General features: G+C 39.0%; 1 protein-coding gene across 11 annotated transcripts in view; it reads right to left on the bottom strand.

Annotated features, from left to right (window-relative positions):
• Nucleotides 1-16,461, bottom strand: part of BCAS3 (BCAS3 microtubule associated cell migration factor) — a 704,563-nt gene that overhangs the window by 279,237 nt on the left and 408,865 nt on the right. The window contains exon 24 of one of the 11 annotated variants that reach the window (XM_021928262.2): nucleotides 11,854-15,945. The exons of the other annotated variants lie outside the window; for them this stretch is intronic. Coding sequence (XP_021783954.1) covers nucleotides 15,938-15,945 — 8 coding nt within the window. The 3' untranslated portion in view covers nucleotides 11,854-15,937. Of the gene's footprint in view, nucleotides 1-11,853; nucleotides 15,946-16,461 lie in introns of those variants that run through there. 11 annotated transcript variants of the gene reach the window in all.

The raw sequence follows: 16,461 nt of genomic DNA, 5'->3' as shown, positions 1-16,461 counted from the left end.
AAGGAAAACAAATGAAGAAGTAACTGTGGAACAGTAGGAAGGAAGAAAAAACATAGTAAGCAAAAATATGGTTAAATACTATAAGCTTTCCTTCTCCTTCTGAGTTTTCTAAATTATGTTTGAGAGTTGAGGCAAAAACAACACTCTTTGGTGTGGTTCTAAATGCATGTAAGAGAATGTTGAAGATAATTTTATTATAAATCGGGATGGTAAAGGAACATACGGGGAAGAAAGGTTACACTCAAATTGGTGAAGTAATGATACCAGTAGACTGTGATAAGTTAGGTATACATAATGCAATATACATATATTGGCCACTAATAAAGATACATAAAGGACCACAATTTTTAAAACTGTATACATAATAACTTTTCAACAAATGGTGCTAGGATAATTGGCAAGCCACATGTAGAAGAATGAAACTCATCTCTTACCTTATATTTAATACAAAAATCAACTCAAGATGGATTAAAGACTTAAATCTAAGACCTGAAACCATAAAGATTCTAGAAGATAACATCAGAAAAAACCCTTCTAGACATTAGCTTAGGCAAAGACTTCGTGACCAAGAACCCAAAAGTAAATGCAACAAAAACAAAGATAAATAGATGGGACTTAATTAAACTACAAAGCTTCTGCACAGCAAAAGAAATAATTAGCAGAGTTAACATACAACCCACAGAATGGGAGAAAATCTTCACAATCTATATATCCGACAAAGGACTAATTTCCAGAATATACAAAGAACTCCAACAAATCAGCAAAACAAACCCAAACAATCACATCAAAAAGTGGGTTAAGGACATGAATAGACAATTCTCAAAAGAAGATATACAAATGGCCAACAAGCGTTTGGAAAAATGCTCAATGTCACTATGGAAATGCAAATCAAAATCACAGTGCAATACCACCTCACTTCTGCAAGAATGGCCGTCATCAAAAAATAACAGATGTTGGCATGGATGCAGTGAAAAGGAAACTTTTACATTGTTGGTGGGAATGTAAACTTCTACAACCAGTATGGAAAACGGTGTGGCGATTCCTTAAAGAACTAAAAGTAGATCTACCATTTGTTCCAGCAATCCCACTACTAGGAATCTACTAAGAGGAAAAGAAGTCATTATGCAAAAAAGATACTTGCACATACGTGTTTATAGCACCACAATTTGCAAGTCAAAAATATGGAACCAACCCAAATTCCCATTAATCAGCGAGTAAAGAAAATGTGGTGTACACACACACAAACACACACACACACACACACACACACACACGAATACTAGTCGGCCATAACAAGGAATGAAATAATGGCATTTGTAGCAAGCTAGATGGAATTGGAGACTATTATTCCTTTTCTTTTTTTTTTTTTTTTTTTGAGACGGAATCTCACTCTGTCATGAGGCTGGAGAGCAGTGGTGTGATCTCGGCTCACTGCAACCTCCGCCTCCTGGGTTCAAGTGATTCTCATGCTCAGCCTCCCGAGTAACTGGGACTACAGACATGTGCTACCACACCCAACTCATTTTTGTATTTTTAGTAGATACAGGGTTTCACCATGTTGGCCAGGATGGTCTTGATCTCTAGACCTCATGATCCACCTGCCTGAGCCACCCAAAGTGTTGGGATTACAGGCGTGAGCCACTGTGCCCAGCCGGAGACTATTACTCTAAGTGGAGTAACTCAGGAATGGAAAACCAAACTTCATATGTTCTCACTCATAAGCGGGAGCTAAGCTAAGAGGACGCCAAGGCATAAGAATGATACATTGGACTATCAGGACTCAGGGGAAAGAGAGAGAGGTGGCAAAAGATAAAAAACTACACATTGGGTACCGTGTACACTGCTTGGGTGATGGGTGCACCAAAAATCTCAGAAATCACCACTAAAGAACTTATTCGTGTAACCAAACACCACCTGTTCCCCAAAAGCCTATTGAAATTAAAAAAAAAAAAAACCACTACAGATAAATCAAGATAGAATTTTAGAAAATGTTCCACAACCTACCAAGACAAGCAAGACAACCAAAAAAACAAAAAAACAAAAAAAAAAACCAAGCCGAAACAAAACAACAGAGAAAGAAAAAGCAGAGAACAGAAAATAAAAAATAAAATGGTAGACTTAAGCCCTGACAGATAAATAATTATATTGACTACATTCAATGTAAATGGTCTACAAACACCAATTAAGACAGATATTGGCAGAATGGACTAAAAAACATGACTCAACTATATTTTTTTTTTACAGGAAATTCATTTAAAACATATCAAATATAATGATACAGACACACTGAAACTAAAATGTTAGAAAAAGATATATCATGTAAACGTTACAGGAAGGAAAGCGCGGGTGGCTACCTTAATACAAGATAAAGTAGACTTTAGAGAAAAGAAAATTACCAGATAAGAGAAGGACATTATATAATGATAAAAAGTTACACAAAGAAAACACAGCAACCCTAGATGTGCATGCACTAAACAACAGAGCTACAAAGCATATGAAGCAAACCCTGAGAGAACTGAAGGAAGAAATAGACATACCTACCGTTATAGCTGGAGACTTCAATAAGTCTTTCCCAACAGGTAGATTTCTCATATATTGATGGTGGGATTATAAAATAATACAGACAGTATGGAAAATAGTTTGGAAGTTTCTTGAAAAATTAAACATATTCTTACAATGTGACCCAGCAACTGTGCTTGTGGGCCTTTAGCTCAGTGAAATGAAACTTCTTTTATCTACATGAAAACCTTTGCATGATTGTTCAAGGCAGTTTTACTTGAAATAGCCATAAACTGGAAACAGCCAAAATGTTGTATAATAGGTGAATAGTTAACTAAACTGTGTGACATCCACACCATGCAATACTACTCAGCAATTAAAGGGAACAGACTATTGATACATGCAATAACTTGGATGGACCTCAAAGGCATTATAATTCATTTTAAAAACAGGCAATATCAAAAGGTGACATACCGTAAAATTCCATTTTGTCATTCTCAAAATGACAAAATTATAGAGATGAATAGATTAGTAGCTGGCAGGGGTCAGAGATAGTGGTGGGATGGGAACTGAGTGTGGCTATAATGGAGCAGGAAAAAATGAGCGAGATATTTGTGGTGATGGAATAGTTTGTATCTTGATGATGGTAGTAGTTACATGAATCTGTGCACATGATAAAATGACACAGAAGTGGCCAGGCGCTGTGGCTCACGCCTGTAATCCCAGCACTTTGGGAGGCCAAGGCAGGCAGAAAACGAGGTCAGGAGTTCAAGACCAGCCTGGCCAAGATGGTGAAACCCTGTCTCTACTAAAAATACAAAAATTAGCTGGGTGTGGTGGTGCACACCTGTAATCCCAGCTACTCAGGGGGCTGAGGCAGAAGAATCGCTGGAACCTGGGAGGCGGAGGTTGCAGTGAGCTGAGATCACGCCACTGCACTTCAGCCTGGGCTACAGAGCAAGCTCCAACTCAAAAAAAAAAAAAGACACAGAAGTATATGTACACTTTAGACCAATGTCAATTTTCTTTCACCTCTGTAAAATGTAGGGAGTAATAAGTCTGCTGGGAGATGTACTCTATATAGTGGCATCATTAGGCAGGATTAGAGACTTCCTAGATGAAGTCTAGGACCACATCTAGAGACATCAGCTTGTAAGTGCAAATAGCCACCTTCTGAAAAGCAGTGTGACATCACTAAAAGAGCTTGAGCTTCATGCTGAAGGAACTGGGAATCTAAATCCCAGTTTTCCAGTTACTAAATGTGAGACCTAGTAGAGGAGGGAAGAATACACGGGGACAGGTCTTAGCTTCCTGTGTTTAAGAGTATTTTTGTCAGAAGGGAAACACCTAACTCTGCAGCCCTTCCAACTCAAGTTGGACATCACTTTGTGTTTTTTGTTTGTTTTTGTTTTTTTGAGACGGAGTCTTGTTCTGCGGCCAGGCTGGAGTGCAATGGCGTGATCTTGGCTCACTGCAACCACCGCCTCCCAGGGTTCAAACTATTCTCCTGCCTCAGCCCCACTCCCAGGTAGCTGAGACTACAGGCATGCACCACCACACCTTTTTGTATTTTTAGTAGAGACGGGGTTTCGCAAAGTTGGCCAGGATGATCTCGATCTCTTGATCTCATGATCTGCCTGCCTCAGCCTTCAAAAGTGCTGGGATTGCAGGCATGAAGCACCACGCCCAGCCAACATCACCTCTTCTGAGAACTCTAAGACTTCCCCGAAGACTGGTGAGGTACTCCCATGGTACTATTGTCTTCTGCATGAATTAAACTTTAAACAGAGAGATGATTAATTAAAATAGAAGGCTGATTACATAATTTAAGAAACAGGCACACAATGGAAAACAATAAAGTTGTGAAAAACTGACCTGGACCCAGAATAGCCAAAGTTATCCAAAGCAACAGGAACAAAGCTGGAGGTATCACATTACCTGACTTCAAATTATACTACAAAGCTATAGTAACCAAAAGAGCATGGTACTGGAATAAAAGCAGATATATAGACCAACGGAACACAATAGAGAATCCAGAAATAAATCTTTTTTTTTTTTGAGATGGAGTTTCCTTCTTGTCATCCAGGCTGGAGTGCAGTGGTGTAATAGCTCACTGTAACCTCTGCCTCCCAGGTTCAAGCGATTCTCCTGCCTCAGCCTCCCGAGTAGCTGGGATTACAGGCACCCACCACCATGCCCAGTTAATTTTTGTATTTTTTGTAGAGACGGGGTTTCACCATGTTGGTCAGGCTGGTCTCGAACTCCTGACCTCAGGTAATCCACCCTCCTCAGACTCCCAAAGTGCTGGGATTAAAGGTATGAGCCACTGCACCTGGCTGAGAACCCAGAAACAAATCTATCCACCTACAATGAACTCAATTTTGACAAACGTGTCAAGAACATACACTGGGGAAAAGACAATCTCTTCAATAAATGGTGCTGGGAAAACTGGAAATCCATAAGCAGAAGAATGAAACTAGACCCCTATCTCTCACTATATACAAAAATCAAATGAAAAATGGATTAAAGCAGGGGGCCCAACCCCCACATCATGGACCAGTACTGGTCATAGCCTGGGTCACACAGCAGGAGGTGAGTGGCAGGTGGCTGAGCATTACTGCCTGAGCTCCGCCTCCTGTGAGATCAGTGGTGGCATTAGATTCTCATAGGAGCACGAACCCTATTGTGAACTATGCATGTGAGGGATCTAGGTTGCATGCTCCTTATGAGAATCTAACTAACGCCTGATGATCTGGGGTAGAACAGTTTCATCCAGAAACCATCCTGTCCCCCACCCTGGTCCATGGAAAAACTGGTTTCCATGAAACTGGTCCCTGGTTCCAAAAAGGGAGACCACTTGATTAAAGCCTGAAATCTAAGACCTCAAACTATGAAACGACTACAAGAAAACACGGGGAAATGCTCCAGGACATTGGTCTGGACAAAAATTAATTGAGTAATACCCCATAAGCACAGGCAACCAAAGCAAAAATGGACAAATGGGATCACATAAAGTTTAAAAGCTTCAGCACAGCAAAGGAAACAATCAACAAAGTGAAGAAACAACCCACAGAATGGGAGGAAATATTTGCAAACTACCCATCTGACAAGGAATTAATAACCAGAATATATAAGGAGCTCAAACAACTCTATAGGAAAAGATCTAATAATGCCATTTTTAAAAGGGCAAAAGATTTGAATAGACATTTCTCAGAAAAAGATATAAAAATGGCAAACAAGCATATGAAAAAGTGCTCAACATCATTGATCATCAGAGAAATGCAAATCGAAACTACAATGAGATATTAGCTCATCCTCATTAAAATGGCTTACATCCGAAGGACAGGCAATAACAAATGCTGGCAAGGATGTGGAGGAAAAACCTCATACACTTTTGGTGGGAATGTAAATTAGTACAACCACTATGAGGAATAGTTTGGAGGTTCCTCAAAAAACTACAACTAGAGCTACCATACAATCCAGCAATCCCACTGCTAGGTATATACCCAAAAGAAAAGAAATCAGCATATTGAAGAGACACCTGCATTCCATGTTTGTTGCAGTACTACTGTTCACAACATCCAAAATTTGAAAGCAAACTAAGTGTCCCATCAATAGATGAATGGATAAAGAAAATGTGGTACTTACACAATGGAGTACTATTCAGCCATAAAAAAGAATGAGATCCTGTCATTTGCAACAACATGGATGAAACTGGAGGTCATTATGCTAAGTGAAATAATCCTGGCACAGAAAGACAAACATCACATGTTCTCACACATTTATGGGATCTAAAAATCAAAACAATTGAATTCATGGAGATAGCAGAAGGATGATTACCCAAGGCTGGGAAGGGTGGTGGGAGGGTAGCGGGGAGGTGGAGAGGATTAATGGGTACAAAAAAATGGAATTAATAATAAGACCCAGTATTTGATAGCACAACAGGGTGACTGTAGTCATAATAATTACACATTTTAAAATAACTAAAAGAGTATAATTAGATTGTTTGTAACACAAAGGATAAATACTTGAGGGAACAGATACCCCATTTAACATGACGTGACTATTATGTATTACATGTCTGTATCAAAACATCATATATATACGATGTAATACCCCAGGGGTGTGTGTGTGTGTGTGTGTGTGTATGTGTGTGTGTATATATATATATGATGTAATACCCCAGGTATGTGTGTGTGTATACACACACGGCCGGGCGCGGTGGCTCAAGCCTGTAATCCCAGTACTTTAGGAGGCCGAGACAGGCGGATCACGAGGTCAGGAGATCGAGACCATCCTGGCTAACACAGTGAAACCCCGTCTCTACTAAAAAATACAAAAAACTAGCCAGGCGAGGTGGCAGGTACCTGTAGTCCCAGCTACTCGGGAGGCTGAGGCAGGAGAATGGCATAAACCCGGGAGGCGGAGCTTGCAGTGAGCTGAGATCCGGCCACTGCACTCCAGCCTGGGTGACAGAGAGAGACTCCGTCTCAAAAAAAAAAATATATATATATATATACACCCACACACACACACACACACACGTGTGTGTGGGTATATATATATATATACACTCCTACTATGTACCCACAAAAATTAATTTTTTAAATTAAAAAAAAACTGACATGGAGGCTGGGCAAGGTGGTGCATGCTTATAGTCCTAGTTACATGGCAGGCTGAGGTGGGAGGATCTGTTGAGCCCAGGAGTTCAAGACCAGCCTGGCAACATAGCAAGAACCTGTCTCTTAAACCAACAAACAAAATTGACATGGAAGGATATTCGTGATATACACAGAGTAAAAGAATTTGGAAGTATATATACCAAAGGTTTATCTTTAGATGACTCTGAACTCCCTCTCTCCCTTCCCTCCCTGCTTACCTTCCTTCTTATGTATTCTAATGTTTTTAAAACAACCATGGTTTATCTGCAACATATGAAATGTGCAATACAAATATAAAAGATTAATCATCCTCATATATGAGATCTGAAAATCAATGAGGGCCGGGTGCAGTGGCTCATGCCTGTAATCCCAGCACTTTGGGAGGCCAAGGTGGGTGGACTACTTGAGGTCAGGAGTTCGAGAGCAACCTGGCCAACAACGGTGAAACCCCCATTTCTACTAAAAGTACAAAATTAGTTGGGTGTGGTGGCATGCACCTGTAATCCCAGCTACTCGGAAGGCTGAGGCAGGAGAATTGCTTGAACCTGGGAGGCAGAGATTGCGGTGAGCTGGGATCCTGCCACTGCACTCCAGCCTGAGCGACAGAGTGAGACTCCGTCTCAAAAAATCAAATCAAACCAATAAGAACAGAAAAACTTCAAGATGGTCAGTGGCCAATTAACACTTCTGTTCAATGTTCAACCTCAATAGTAATCAAATAAACATAAATTAAAACTGCTTTTCTTCAAATAAAACTTATTATTGTTCTTTTTTTTGTTTGTGGTCACAGTATATAAAACAAAATTTACCATTTTAACCATTTTTAGGAATACAATTCAGTGGCACTAATGACATTCACAGTGTGGTACAACCATCACCTCTTCCTATTCCCAAAACTTTTTTTGTTTTTATGAGATGGACTCTCACTCTGTTGCCCAGGCTGGAGTGCAGTGGTGCAATCTCAGCTCACTGCAACCTCTGCCTCCTGGGTTCAAGCGTTTCTCCTGCCTCAGCCTCCTGAGTAGCTAGGACTACAGGCGTGTGCCACCACATTTGGCTAATTTTTTTTTTTTGTAGTTTTAGTAGAGATGGGGTTTCAACATGTTGGCCAGGCTGGTCTCAAACTGCTGACTTCAAGTGATCCACCTGCCTCAGCCTCCCAACCCAAACTTTTAATCTTTTTAATCACTTCCCAGACCCTGTAACTAGTAAGCAATAACTCTCCATTCCCCTATTTTCCCCAGTCCCTGGTAACCTCGAGTCTACTTTCTATGTCTACAGATTTGCCCTATTGTATAGTTTTCACATAAGTAGAATCATACCCTGTTTGTCCTTTTGTTTCTGGCTTAATTTAGCAGAATGTTTCCAAAGTTCATCTATGTTACAGCATGTATCATACTTCCATTCTTTTTTGTGGCTGAATAATGTTTCTTTTTTTCTTTCCTTTTTTTTTGAGACAGAGTCTCGCTCTGTCACCCACGCTGGAGTGCAGTGGTGCGATCTCAGGTCACTGCAAGCTCCACCTCCCGGGTTCACGCCATTCTCCTGTCTCAGCCTCCCAAGTAGCTGGGATTACAGGCATCTGCCACCACGCCCGGCTAATTTTTGTATTTTTAGTAGAGAAGAGGTTTCACCATCTTAGCCAGGCTGGTCTTGATCTCCTGACCTCGTGATCCGCCCGCCTCGGCCTCCCAAAGTGCTGGGATTACAGGCGTAAGCCACCGCGCCCAGCTCTTTTTCTTTTTTTTTTGAGATACAGTCTCTTTCTGCCCCCCAGGCTGGAGTGCAGTGGCGCAATCTCAGCTCACTGCAATCTCCGCCTCCCAGGTTCAAGCGATTCTCATGCTTCAGTCTCCCAAGTAGCTGGGATTACAACCACCTGCCACTACCCCGGCTAATTTTTGTATTTTCAGTAGAAATGGGGTTTTGCCATGCTGGCTAGGCTGGTCTCAAAACTCCTGACCTCAGGTGATCCACACACCTCAGCCTCCCAAATTGCTGGGATTGCAGGCGTGAGCCACCGCGCCTGGCCTGAATAATGGTTCATTGTATGGACAGTCCACATTTGGTTTATTCCATTCTTCTTTTGGTGGATACTTGGGTTGTTTCCACATTTTGGCTGTTGTGAATAATGCTGCAATGAACATTATCATACAAGCTTACTGTTTTCATTTTGTTGTTGTTGTTGTTGTTATTTACCTAGGAGTTCAATGGCTGGATAATATGGGAATTCTAGATTTTGGTTTTTGAGGAAATGCCAAACTGTTTTCCACAGTGACTATACCATTTTACATTCCTACCAGCAATGTAAGAGAGAGAATTATTGTTTTTAGTCTACCAAATTGAAGTCCTTAAAAAAAGTAAGCCTAGTGTTAGCAAAGCAAGACTAAAGGAAGGAAATGAGGAACATCAAACTTAGCTGAATGAAGCACAAATTGATAGAACTTTACTTAGGGCAACCTGGCAATATGTAAACATAAAGTGACTTAAAAATACACATATTCTGGAGCCAGAATTTCCACTTCTGGGAATTTATCCTAAACAAATAATCACAGATAACAACAAAGATTTATATATGGGAATGTATTTATTCTAAATTATATGGGAAAAAATTCTAAGCAATGTGAAAGTTTAATGATAGAAAATCAGACAAATAAATGATCCAGCCACCATTAAAATATCTATGTCTTCAAAAATATTTAATGACTTGAAGAAAATCCGCTGACAATAAATCAAGCAAGTTTCAAAATATAATTTTTTCTACAAATGTCCTCCACTCCTTATCCATAAGGATATGTTCCAAGACCCCCAGTGGATGCCTGAAACCATGGACAGTACCAACACTATACACCCATGCATTGCTTAACAACAAAGATGTGTTCTGAGAAAGTGTCTTATTAGGTGATTTCATCACTGTGCAAACATCATAGAGTATACTTGTATAAACCTAGATGGAATAGCTTACAACACACCTAAGCTATATGCTATAACTTCTTTTATTACTCCTAGGTGAAAAATCTATACAGTGTGTTACTGTACCGAATACTGTAGATGACTGTAACACAATGGTAAGTATTTGTGTATCTAAACATAGAAAAGGTACAGTAAAAATCTGGTATTATAATTTTACCAGAACACTGTTGCACGAGCATATAAGGTCCACTGTTGACTGAAAGGTCATTATGCCATACATGACTGAATACACCATGTTTTTTCCTATATGTGCAGACCTATGATACAGTTTAATTTATAAGCTAGGCACAAAGATTAACAACATAACTGGTAATAAAATAGAACAATTATAACAATATGCCAGCATCAACCCTTGTGCTTTGGGGTCATTAAGTAAAATAAAGGTTACCTGAATACAAGCACTGTAATACTGCAACCAAGACGGCTGCCAAGTGACTAAAGGGTAGGTAGCATAGACAGCCTGGAGATGCCAGACAAAGGGATGATTCACGGTCTGGGAGGGACGCTGTAAGATTTCACCAGGCTACTCAGAAAGGCACAAAATTGAACATGTATGAATTGTTTATTTCTGGACAATATTTTAAATAAAACATCAATATGAGACAATTGAATTTAACCAAACATCCCTAGCTGCCTTTCTTTCCCAAAGTGTACCAGTACTAAAGCTCTTTCACTTTTTTTTTTCTTTCCATTTTTCCCCAACACTGAAATCAAGAGGTATAAGAATTCTGTGGGTTTAGGCCAGGCACGGTGGCTCACACCTGTAATCCCAGCACTTTGGGAGGCCGAGGCAGATGGATCACCCGAGGTCGGGAGTTCAAGATCAGTCTGACCAACACGGAGAAACTCCATCTATACTAAAAAAATACAAAATTAGCCAGGCGTAGTGGCACATGCCTGTAACCCCAGCTTCTCGTGGGGCTGAGGCAGGAGAATCGCTTGAATCCAGGAGACAGAGGTTGCTTTGAGCCAAGATCATGCTATTGCACTCCAGTCTAGGCAACAAGAGCGAAACTCCGTCTCAAAAAAATAAAAAAGAAAATTCTGTGGGTTTTTCCTCTAGTGTCAGCATAGTAGTCATGGCCTTTCATGGGTCTGTTTTTCTAGCCGCATTCCACTTAAGTTTTATTGAAAACCTCACAAATGAAACTAGCTCCTCCTAGGTTTTTCTGTGATCACTTAGTTTAAAGAAATTAAAGGTCTGAGGAAAGCAAAGGCCAGGTTTTGGGGTAAACCACCTGAGTGGAAAACTGGGCTGGTACAAGGCAGTTTTCCAATGCGCTGTGCCCTGCGGCAGGGTAGTTTTCAATAAATGTAAGTAGAGTATATTTAAATAGCACCCAATTCACTTTTTATTCTCATAAAAAGGGAGGGATGAAAGAGATGGAAATGCAGATATGGTTCCATAAAAAGCCACAGCTGAGCCAATAGCAGTAAGGAAACCCACGGAGGTTACCTGAAGTATGTATTACACAGCTTGTGATGAGAAAAAGCCTCATGACTTTTCCTACCCTCAGCTATTCCTAGTTTTATTAAACAACCTGGTATCCTAGCAAAAGACACTACTTACTTCCACCACGAAATCTTTTTTTGCAGTGGTTACTTGCAGAACCATCCAACACTTAGGTTTACTGGGCTTACTTTTAAGAATGCTGTGCTCCAGGGCTGGGCAAAGTTACTCTGCTAAGTAAAATGTTGTAAAGTTGTAAGTATTTTTTTATGGAGAGGGAAAATATTTTTCATTTCTTTAAAGCTTTAAGATGACCATCTTTAAGATGACCAGTCCTTTAATGAAGCAGAATTGATGGGGGTAACGCAGAGGATCTCTCACAAGGTGACATGTGATACCCAGTTTGGAGCTCAGGGTGTTGACACAGATCCTAAGTAAATGAGACTGCTATTTGATCCAATAAATGATGAAGTATGAGATGAAGTGCAGATCTGAAAGGCATATATCTCAATCCCCAAAGGTTGCCTCAGATAGTAACTACTGATGTTCCAAGGCATTTGCCCTATGTTCTACAATGAAACAAACACTTTAAAGCCATCCTGTGGTATTTCCTTACTTTAATTTCAATCGGAAAAGTTTCTTTATACAGTTATACAAGATGAAAAAGTCATAGAGATCTGCTTTTTTAAAAAAAGTTTTTAAAAAATAAAAGCAGAAAAATATGTCTTAGTTACTCCTTGGTCAAGGTCTTGCCTCCTAAAACACTGGAATAAACCTCTCAGCATCTTTGCTGACATGAGTCTGTGGGTGGGGAGGTGGAATGGGAGAGAGGACATCAAGCCCACCCAACTCCTGGAATTTTTACAGAAAAGACAAAGCTTTCCAAGTGAAATAGTCATTTTGGTAAACGAAACCATTTGTAACTTTAGAGAAGTTTTTTCTTTTATTCCAACATATCATAAGAAAAATCCACACTGTGCTTCTAATAGGCTATAAAGCTTTGGTTTAAAGACGGGTCAACAAGAGCTAAAACCACTAATGTCATACTTGGAGAAGCAAGAGTGGAGGGCAGTGACGTCCCAACACTTCCAGGATCCCAGTGAAAAGTCTCACCCAGGCGAAAGACTATCTGCCAAATTTATGCCAAGAACAAAGTTTTATAGCCAAGTTAAAATCTTTTCTGTATTTAGGGACTGTTATAAAAATAGAAACATTTTCTGCATCCTCAAGAGAGCCTTTTCCTTATAGAGATGAAACAGGATTATCAAAATAGGAAGATAGTTGCTGTGAGGGAGAGACAGAAACAGGACAAACTGAAACAGAAAAAAGAACATGAAAGACAAAGACAGAGTAAGACGGAGTGAAAAACACATATAAACAGTCAGTCTGACATGCTCAGGACAGTCATCTGTTCCTCTGCAAACCAAATAGCTTTTCTTTGCCTTTTTAGGCTGAGCAAAACATATTTGCATGTAAAAAAATATATAACTAAAGTTAAATCAATTTGGGCAGCAGTATTTTGAGGTTCTTTTTTTTAAGAAGAGGGGACTTAGGGAGTTAATTTCATTCCTTAGTCCCAGCCAAAAACCTCCATGAACTGGTTAATTTCAGGTCAGTAGGAGTTCCTGGAGTTAAAGAGTAAAAATGTCAACATACTCCTTACTAAAGCCACAGTGATGAATACTTTTCCCTTAAAGGATTCTCAGAGCTGCCTCAGACTACTGCAAATGTATCCAAATGACAGAGGATCACAGATTTTAGAATAAGAAGGGTGTTTGAGCATTTAATATACAAACTTACTACAAGAGTCAACTGAGGATTAGGAGACACACTGTTACACCAGCATAACCTAAGATGGGAAAAACTGAATGGCAGGGATGTGGGTATAAGAGAATGATTTCTAGGATTTAGATTCTTCTCTGAAATATTAGAATATAATCTGTTATTGGAACATATCTTCATACCAAAGCACATTATAGCTAAAAACACAGGCTCTGGAATCAGACTGCTATGGGAATTCAACCTGGAACCTATCACATTTCAGTCTGTTTGCTCGACTGTAAAATGGGGACAATAGTATAACCTATCTTCTTAGGATGCTCATCATACATTATAATACACATGAAGAGTAAAACTAAAACTCTGGGACAGACAAAAAGGAAATATTTTATGGAAAGAAGGTAAGGTGGTGAAAACTGACATTTAATGAGTCCTTGTTATGTACCTGAACTATGGCCAGAAGATTTACAAATGCTGTATCTATTAATTTTTACAACAGCAGAGACAGATGTTCCTATACTCTCTACACCTAACCACAAAGTTCACGCACTTGCATTACACACGTCTATTCAAAAAATTTCTCAAAAATGGACTTTAACAACGAGCTACGTAAAACATGTTCATGACAAAAAAATTCAGATGACACTGTCAAAGGTAGGAGGTAGTATACAGTACTTAATTTCTCTGAATCACATCTTCTTCTGAAAAAATGGAAATTGTAACAGTGCTTTTACCTCATAATATTTTGTGAATACAGGTGATAATGCATGTGAAATGCTTAGCATAGTATATTCAGCAACCAAATGTTACCTAAAACCACTAATAGTTCATTATATACAATTTAATATGCATATAGGAGAGAAACTCTATGAGCTGCATATAATTCAAGAGTTAAATACAGATGTTAAGTATCCCATTTAACTTTTAATTCCATAACTTTTCAAGAATAAACCACTCCAAATAGGTTTCCTTCATGAAAACAGATGCATACAATTCAAAATTATATCAGCTTATGTTAATTTTCATGATCACAACCTCAAAATAGTTTTATCTCAGCTAAGGACATCTACTAATTTGCATATAGCTATTTTTGTGAATGTTAATAGTATTGCATTCAGGAGGTTCCTTAGTAATTTCTTATTTTTATTCTTGAGACCATATACGCTAAAGTAAACTACAGTGAAAATTACACCATCCATAGAAGGAACTGATAAAGGTATCATCCCACAGCCTTTCAATTTATTAGTATTTTTATCATATCAACTAACTAGAAGGCAAAACCTAGTTACCATTTTGCAGATGAATAAACAGAGGCCAAAGATGAGCCAGTTAAAGGCACTGCAGTCCCCACGCATCAATGGGTACACTTTCATATCTGCACTTCCTTAAATTTCTTAAAAAGCCAAATATTATTCTGAAATCGAGGTAGGGAGGTACTTCTGAATACATCACACAAAACAAACCAGAATTTTAAAATGTGAAACCACAAGTCAAGAGGATGAGAGCTGAACAGCTCTTATAAGTTTAAAAGTGGCTAAGAGCTCTTAGATCTTTATAGTAATAAATATTGTAGTGTACAATGGTCCGTTGGGAATCTCCACTCATATGTTAGTCCATGATTGAAGATCAAGGCGTCAGGTCCATTTAGAATCAGTGTATTTTGGGTATGTTTTAAGCTTTAATCTGTATTTTGAAAAAACAGTTAACAACATTTCTAAGGGAAATATAATCACCTTGATTACCTCGCAGTCCTCCACCGCTCACTATAGAGTGAATTGTGAGTTTCAAACACTGGTATTCCTTTATTTTGAATTTTCCCGTAAGTAGATGGAAAGGGGATGTGACCTTGGCCAATCACCATTCTTAAGTGGAAAGCCTTTTTCAGCTTAAGAAACCATTACCTGATTGACAGTGGCCTTCCCAGCTGAAAATAACTGTTCACTACTTAAAGGTAGTGTCTGTGAGATGCAGGTATAGTTAGGAGAGCCTTGATTGTAACAGTCTTCCATCATCAAAATCTCATTGAAGAGGTTTTGCCAGTGGTCTCTTAAAATAGAGGTGCCATTCCAGGGTGGAGGTGATGCATTTTGTGTCCTCTATGATACAACAGTATATGATAAAAAGAATAAATATAAATAGTCCCCAGGTCACATACACGCCCTGATGATTATATGAATGAAATCAAGGTTGGCTGAGAGATGCTGTTCAAGATCCTGGAAAAAGTGAAGGTTTCACAGATTCACACCTTTGCTCTACCATCTACTAGCTCTGTGACAGTAGACAAGTTATTTAAATCTCTTAACCTCAGCGTCGTCAATTGTTGAAAAAAAATCTAAAAAGTATGTTGTTAAAAACAGAGTTTAATTTATGCTTGCATGGATAGTGTATGGCCGTGTTGTAAAGGACTCTAGTGGAAAGATGGTCTCCTTGTCACTTCTGCTCCCTAGCCACACAGTTTCTCTTTGAAGAGGTAATTACTGTTTCCAGGCAAATGCAAGAACTTGGTTTCAATGTTCCATGATGAAATGTTGAATTCATTAACATTTGTTGAGTGTCTATTATGTGTCAGAACCATTCAGGGAGCTACGGGGAGTAAAAAGATGAGTTCATAGTCTAGAATGAAAAACAATACCCAACTAATTTTAATATGAGATGGTACATATAACAGTAAAAGTTTAAGAACAGAAGAGAACATAAATTAATTTATTCAAGGGGGTGGGTTGGAATAAAGAGTAAGATTAAGAACACGTTTCAAGAGAAATGAAAAGTTTCAGGCACCATAGTAAGTTCTCTCTGGCTTAAGTCATCTGATTCAGGAACTGGGCCCCTCTCATGGCTATAAAAACTTTAATTTGAGGTACTGACTCATGGCTATGAATTTCTAACATAGGAAAAGGAAAAGGTAGCCCAAATAGAAGGTCAAAGGGTTCGCTATTTCCTCTTTAGGTAAGAGAAACAGAAGAGTAAATGGGTTCTGTTCCCGATCTTACAAGCATTCATTTGAGAACTACATAAACTCATCTAAAGAAGGGATAACTAACTAGAAAGTTCAACTTTCTAGTGTCAAGTATAACTTAGTGTTCTCTACAATCTTAACAT

Source organism: Papio anubis, chromosome 17 (assembly GCF_008728515.1).
Source record: "Papio anubis isolate 15944 chromosome 17, Panubis1.0, whole genome shotgun sequence".
NCBI classification, from domain to species: Eukaryota; Metazoa; Chordata; class Mammalia; order Primates; family Cercopithecidae; genus Papio; species Papio anubis.
This window is presented reverse-complemented; position numbering and strand designations above follow the sequence as displayed.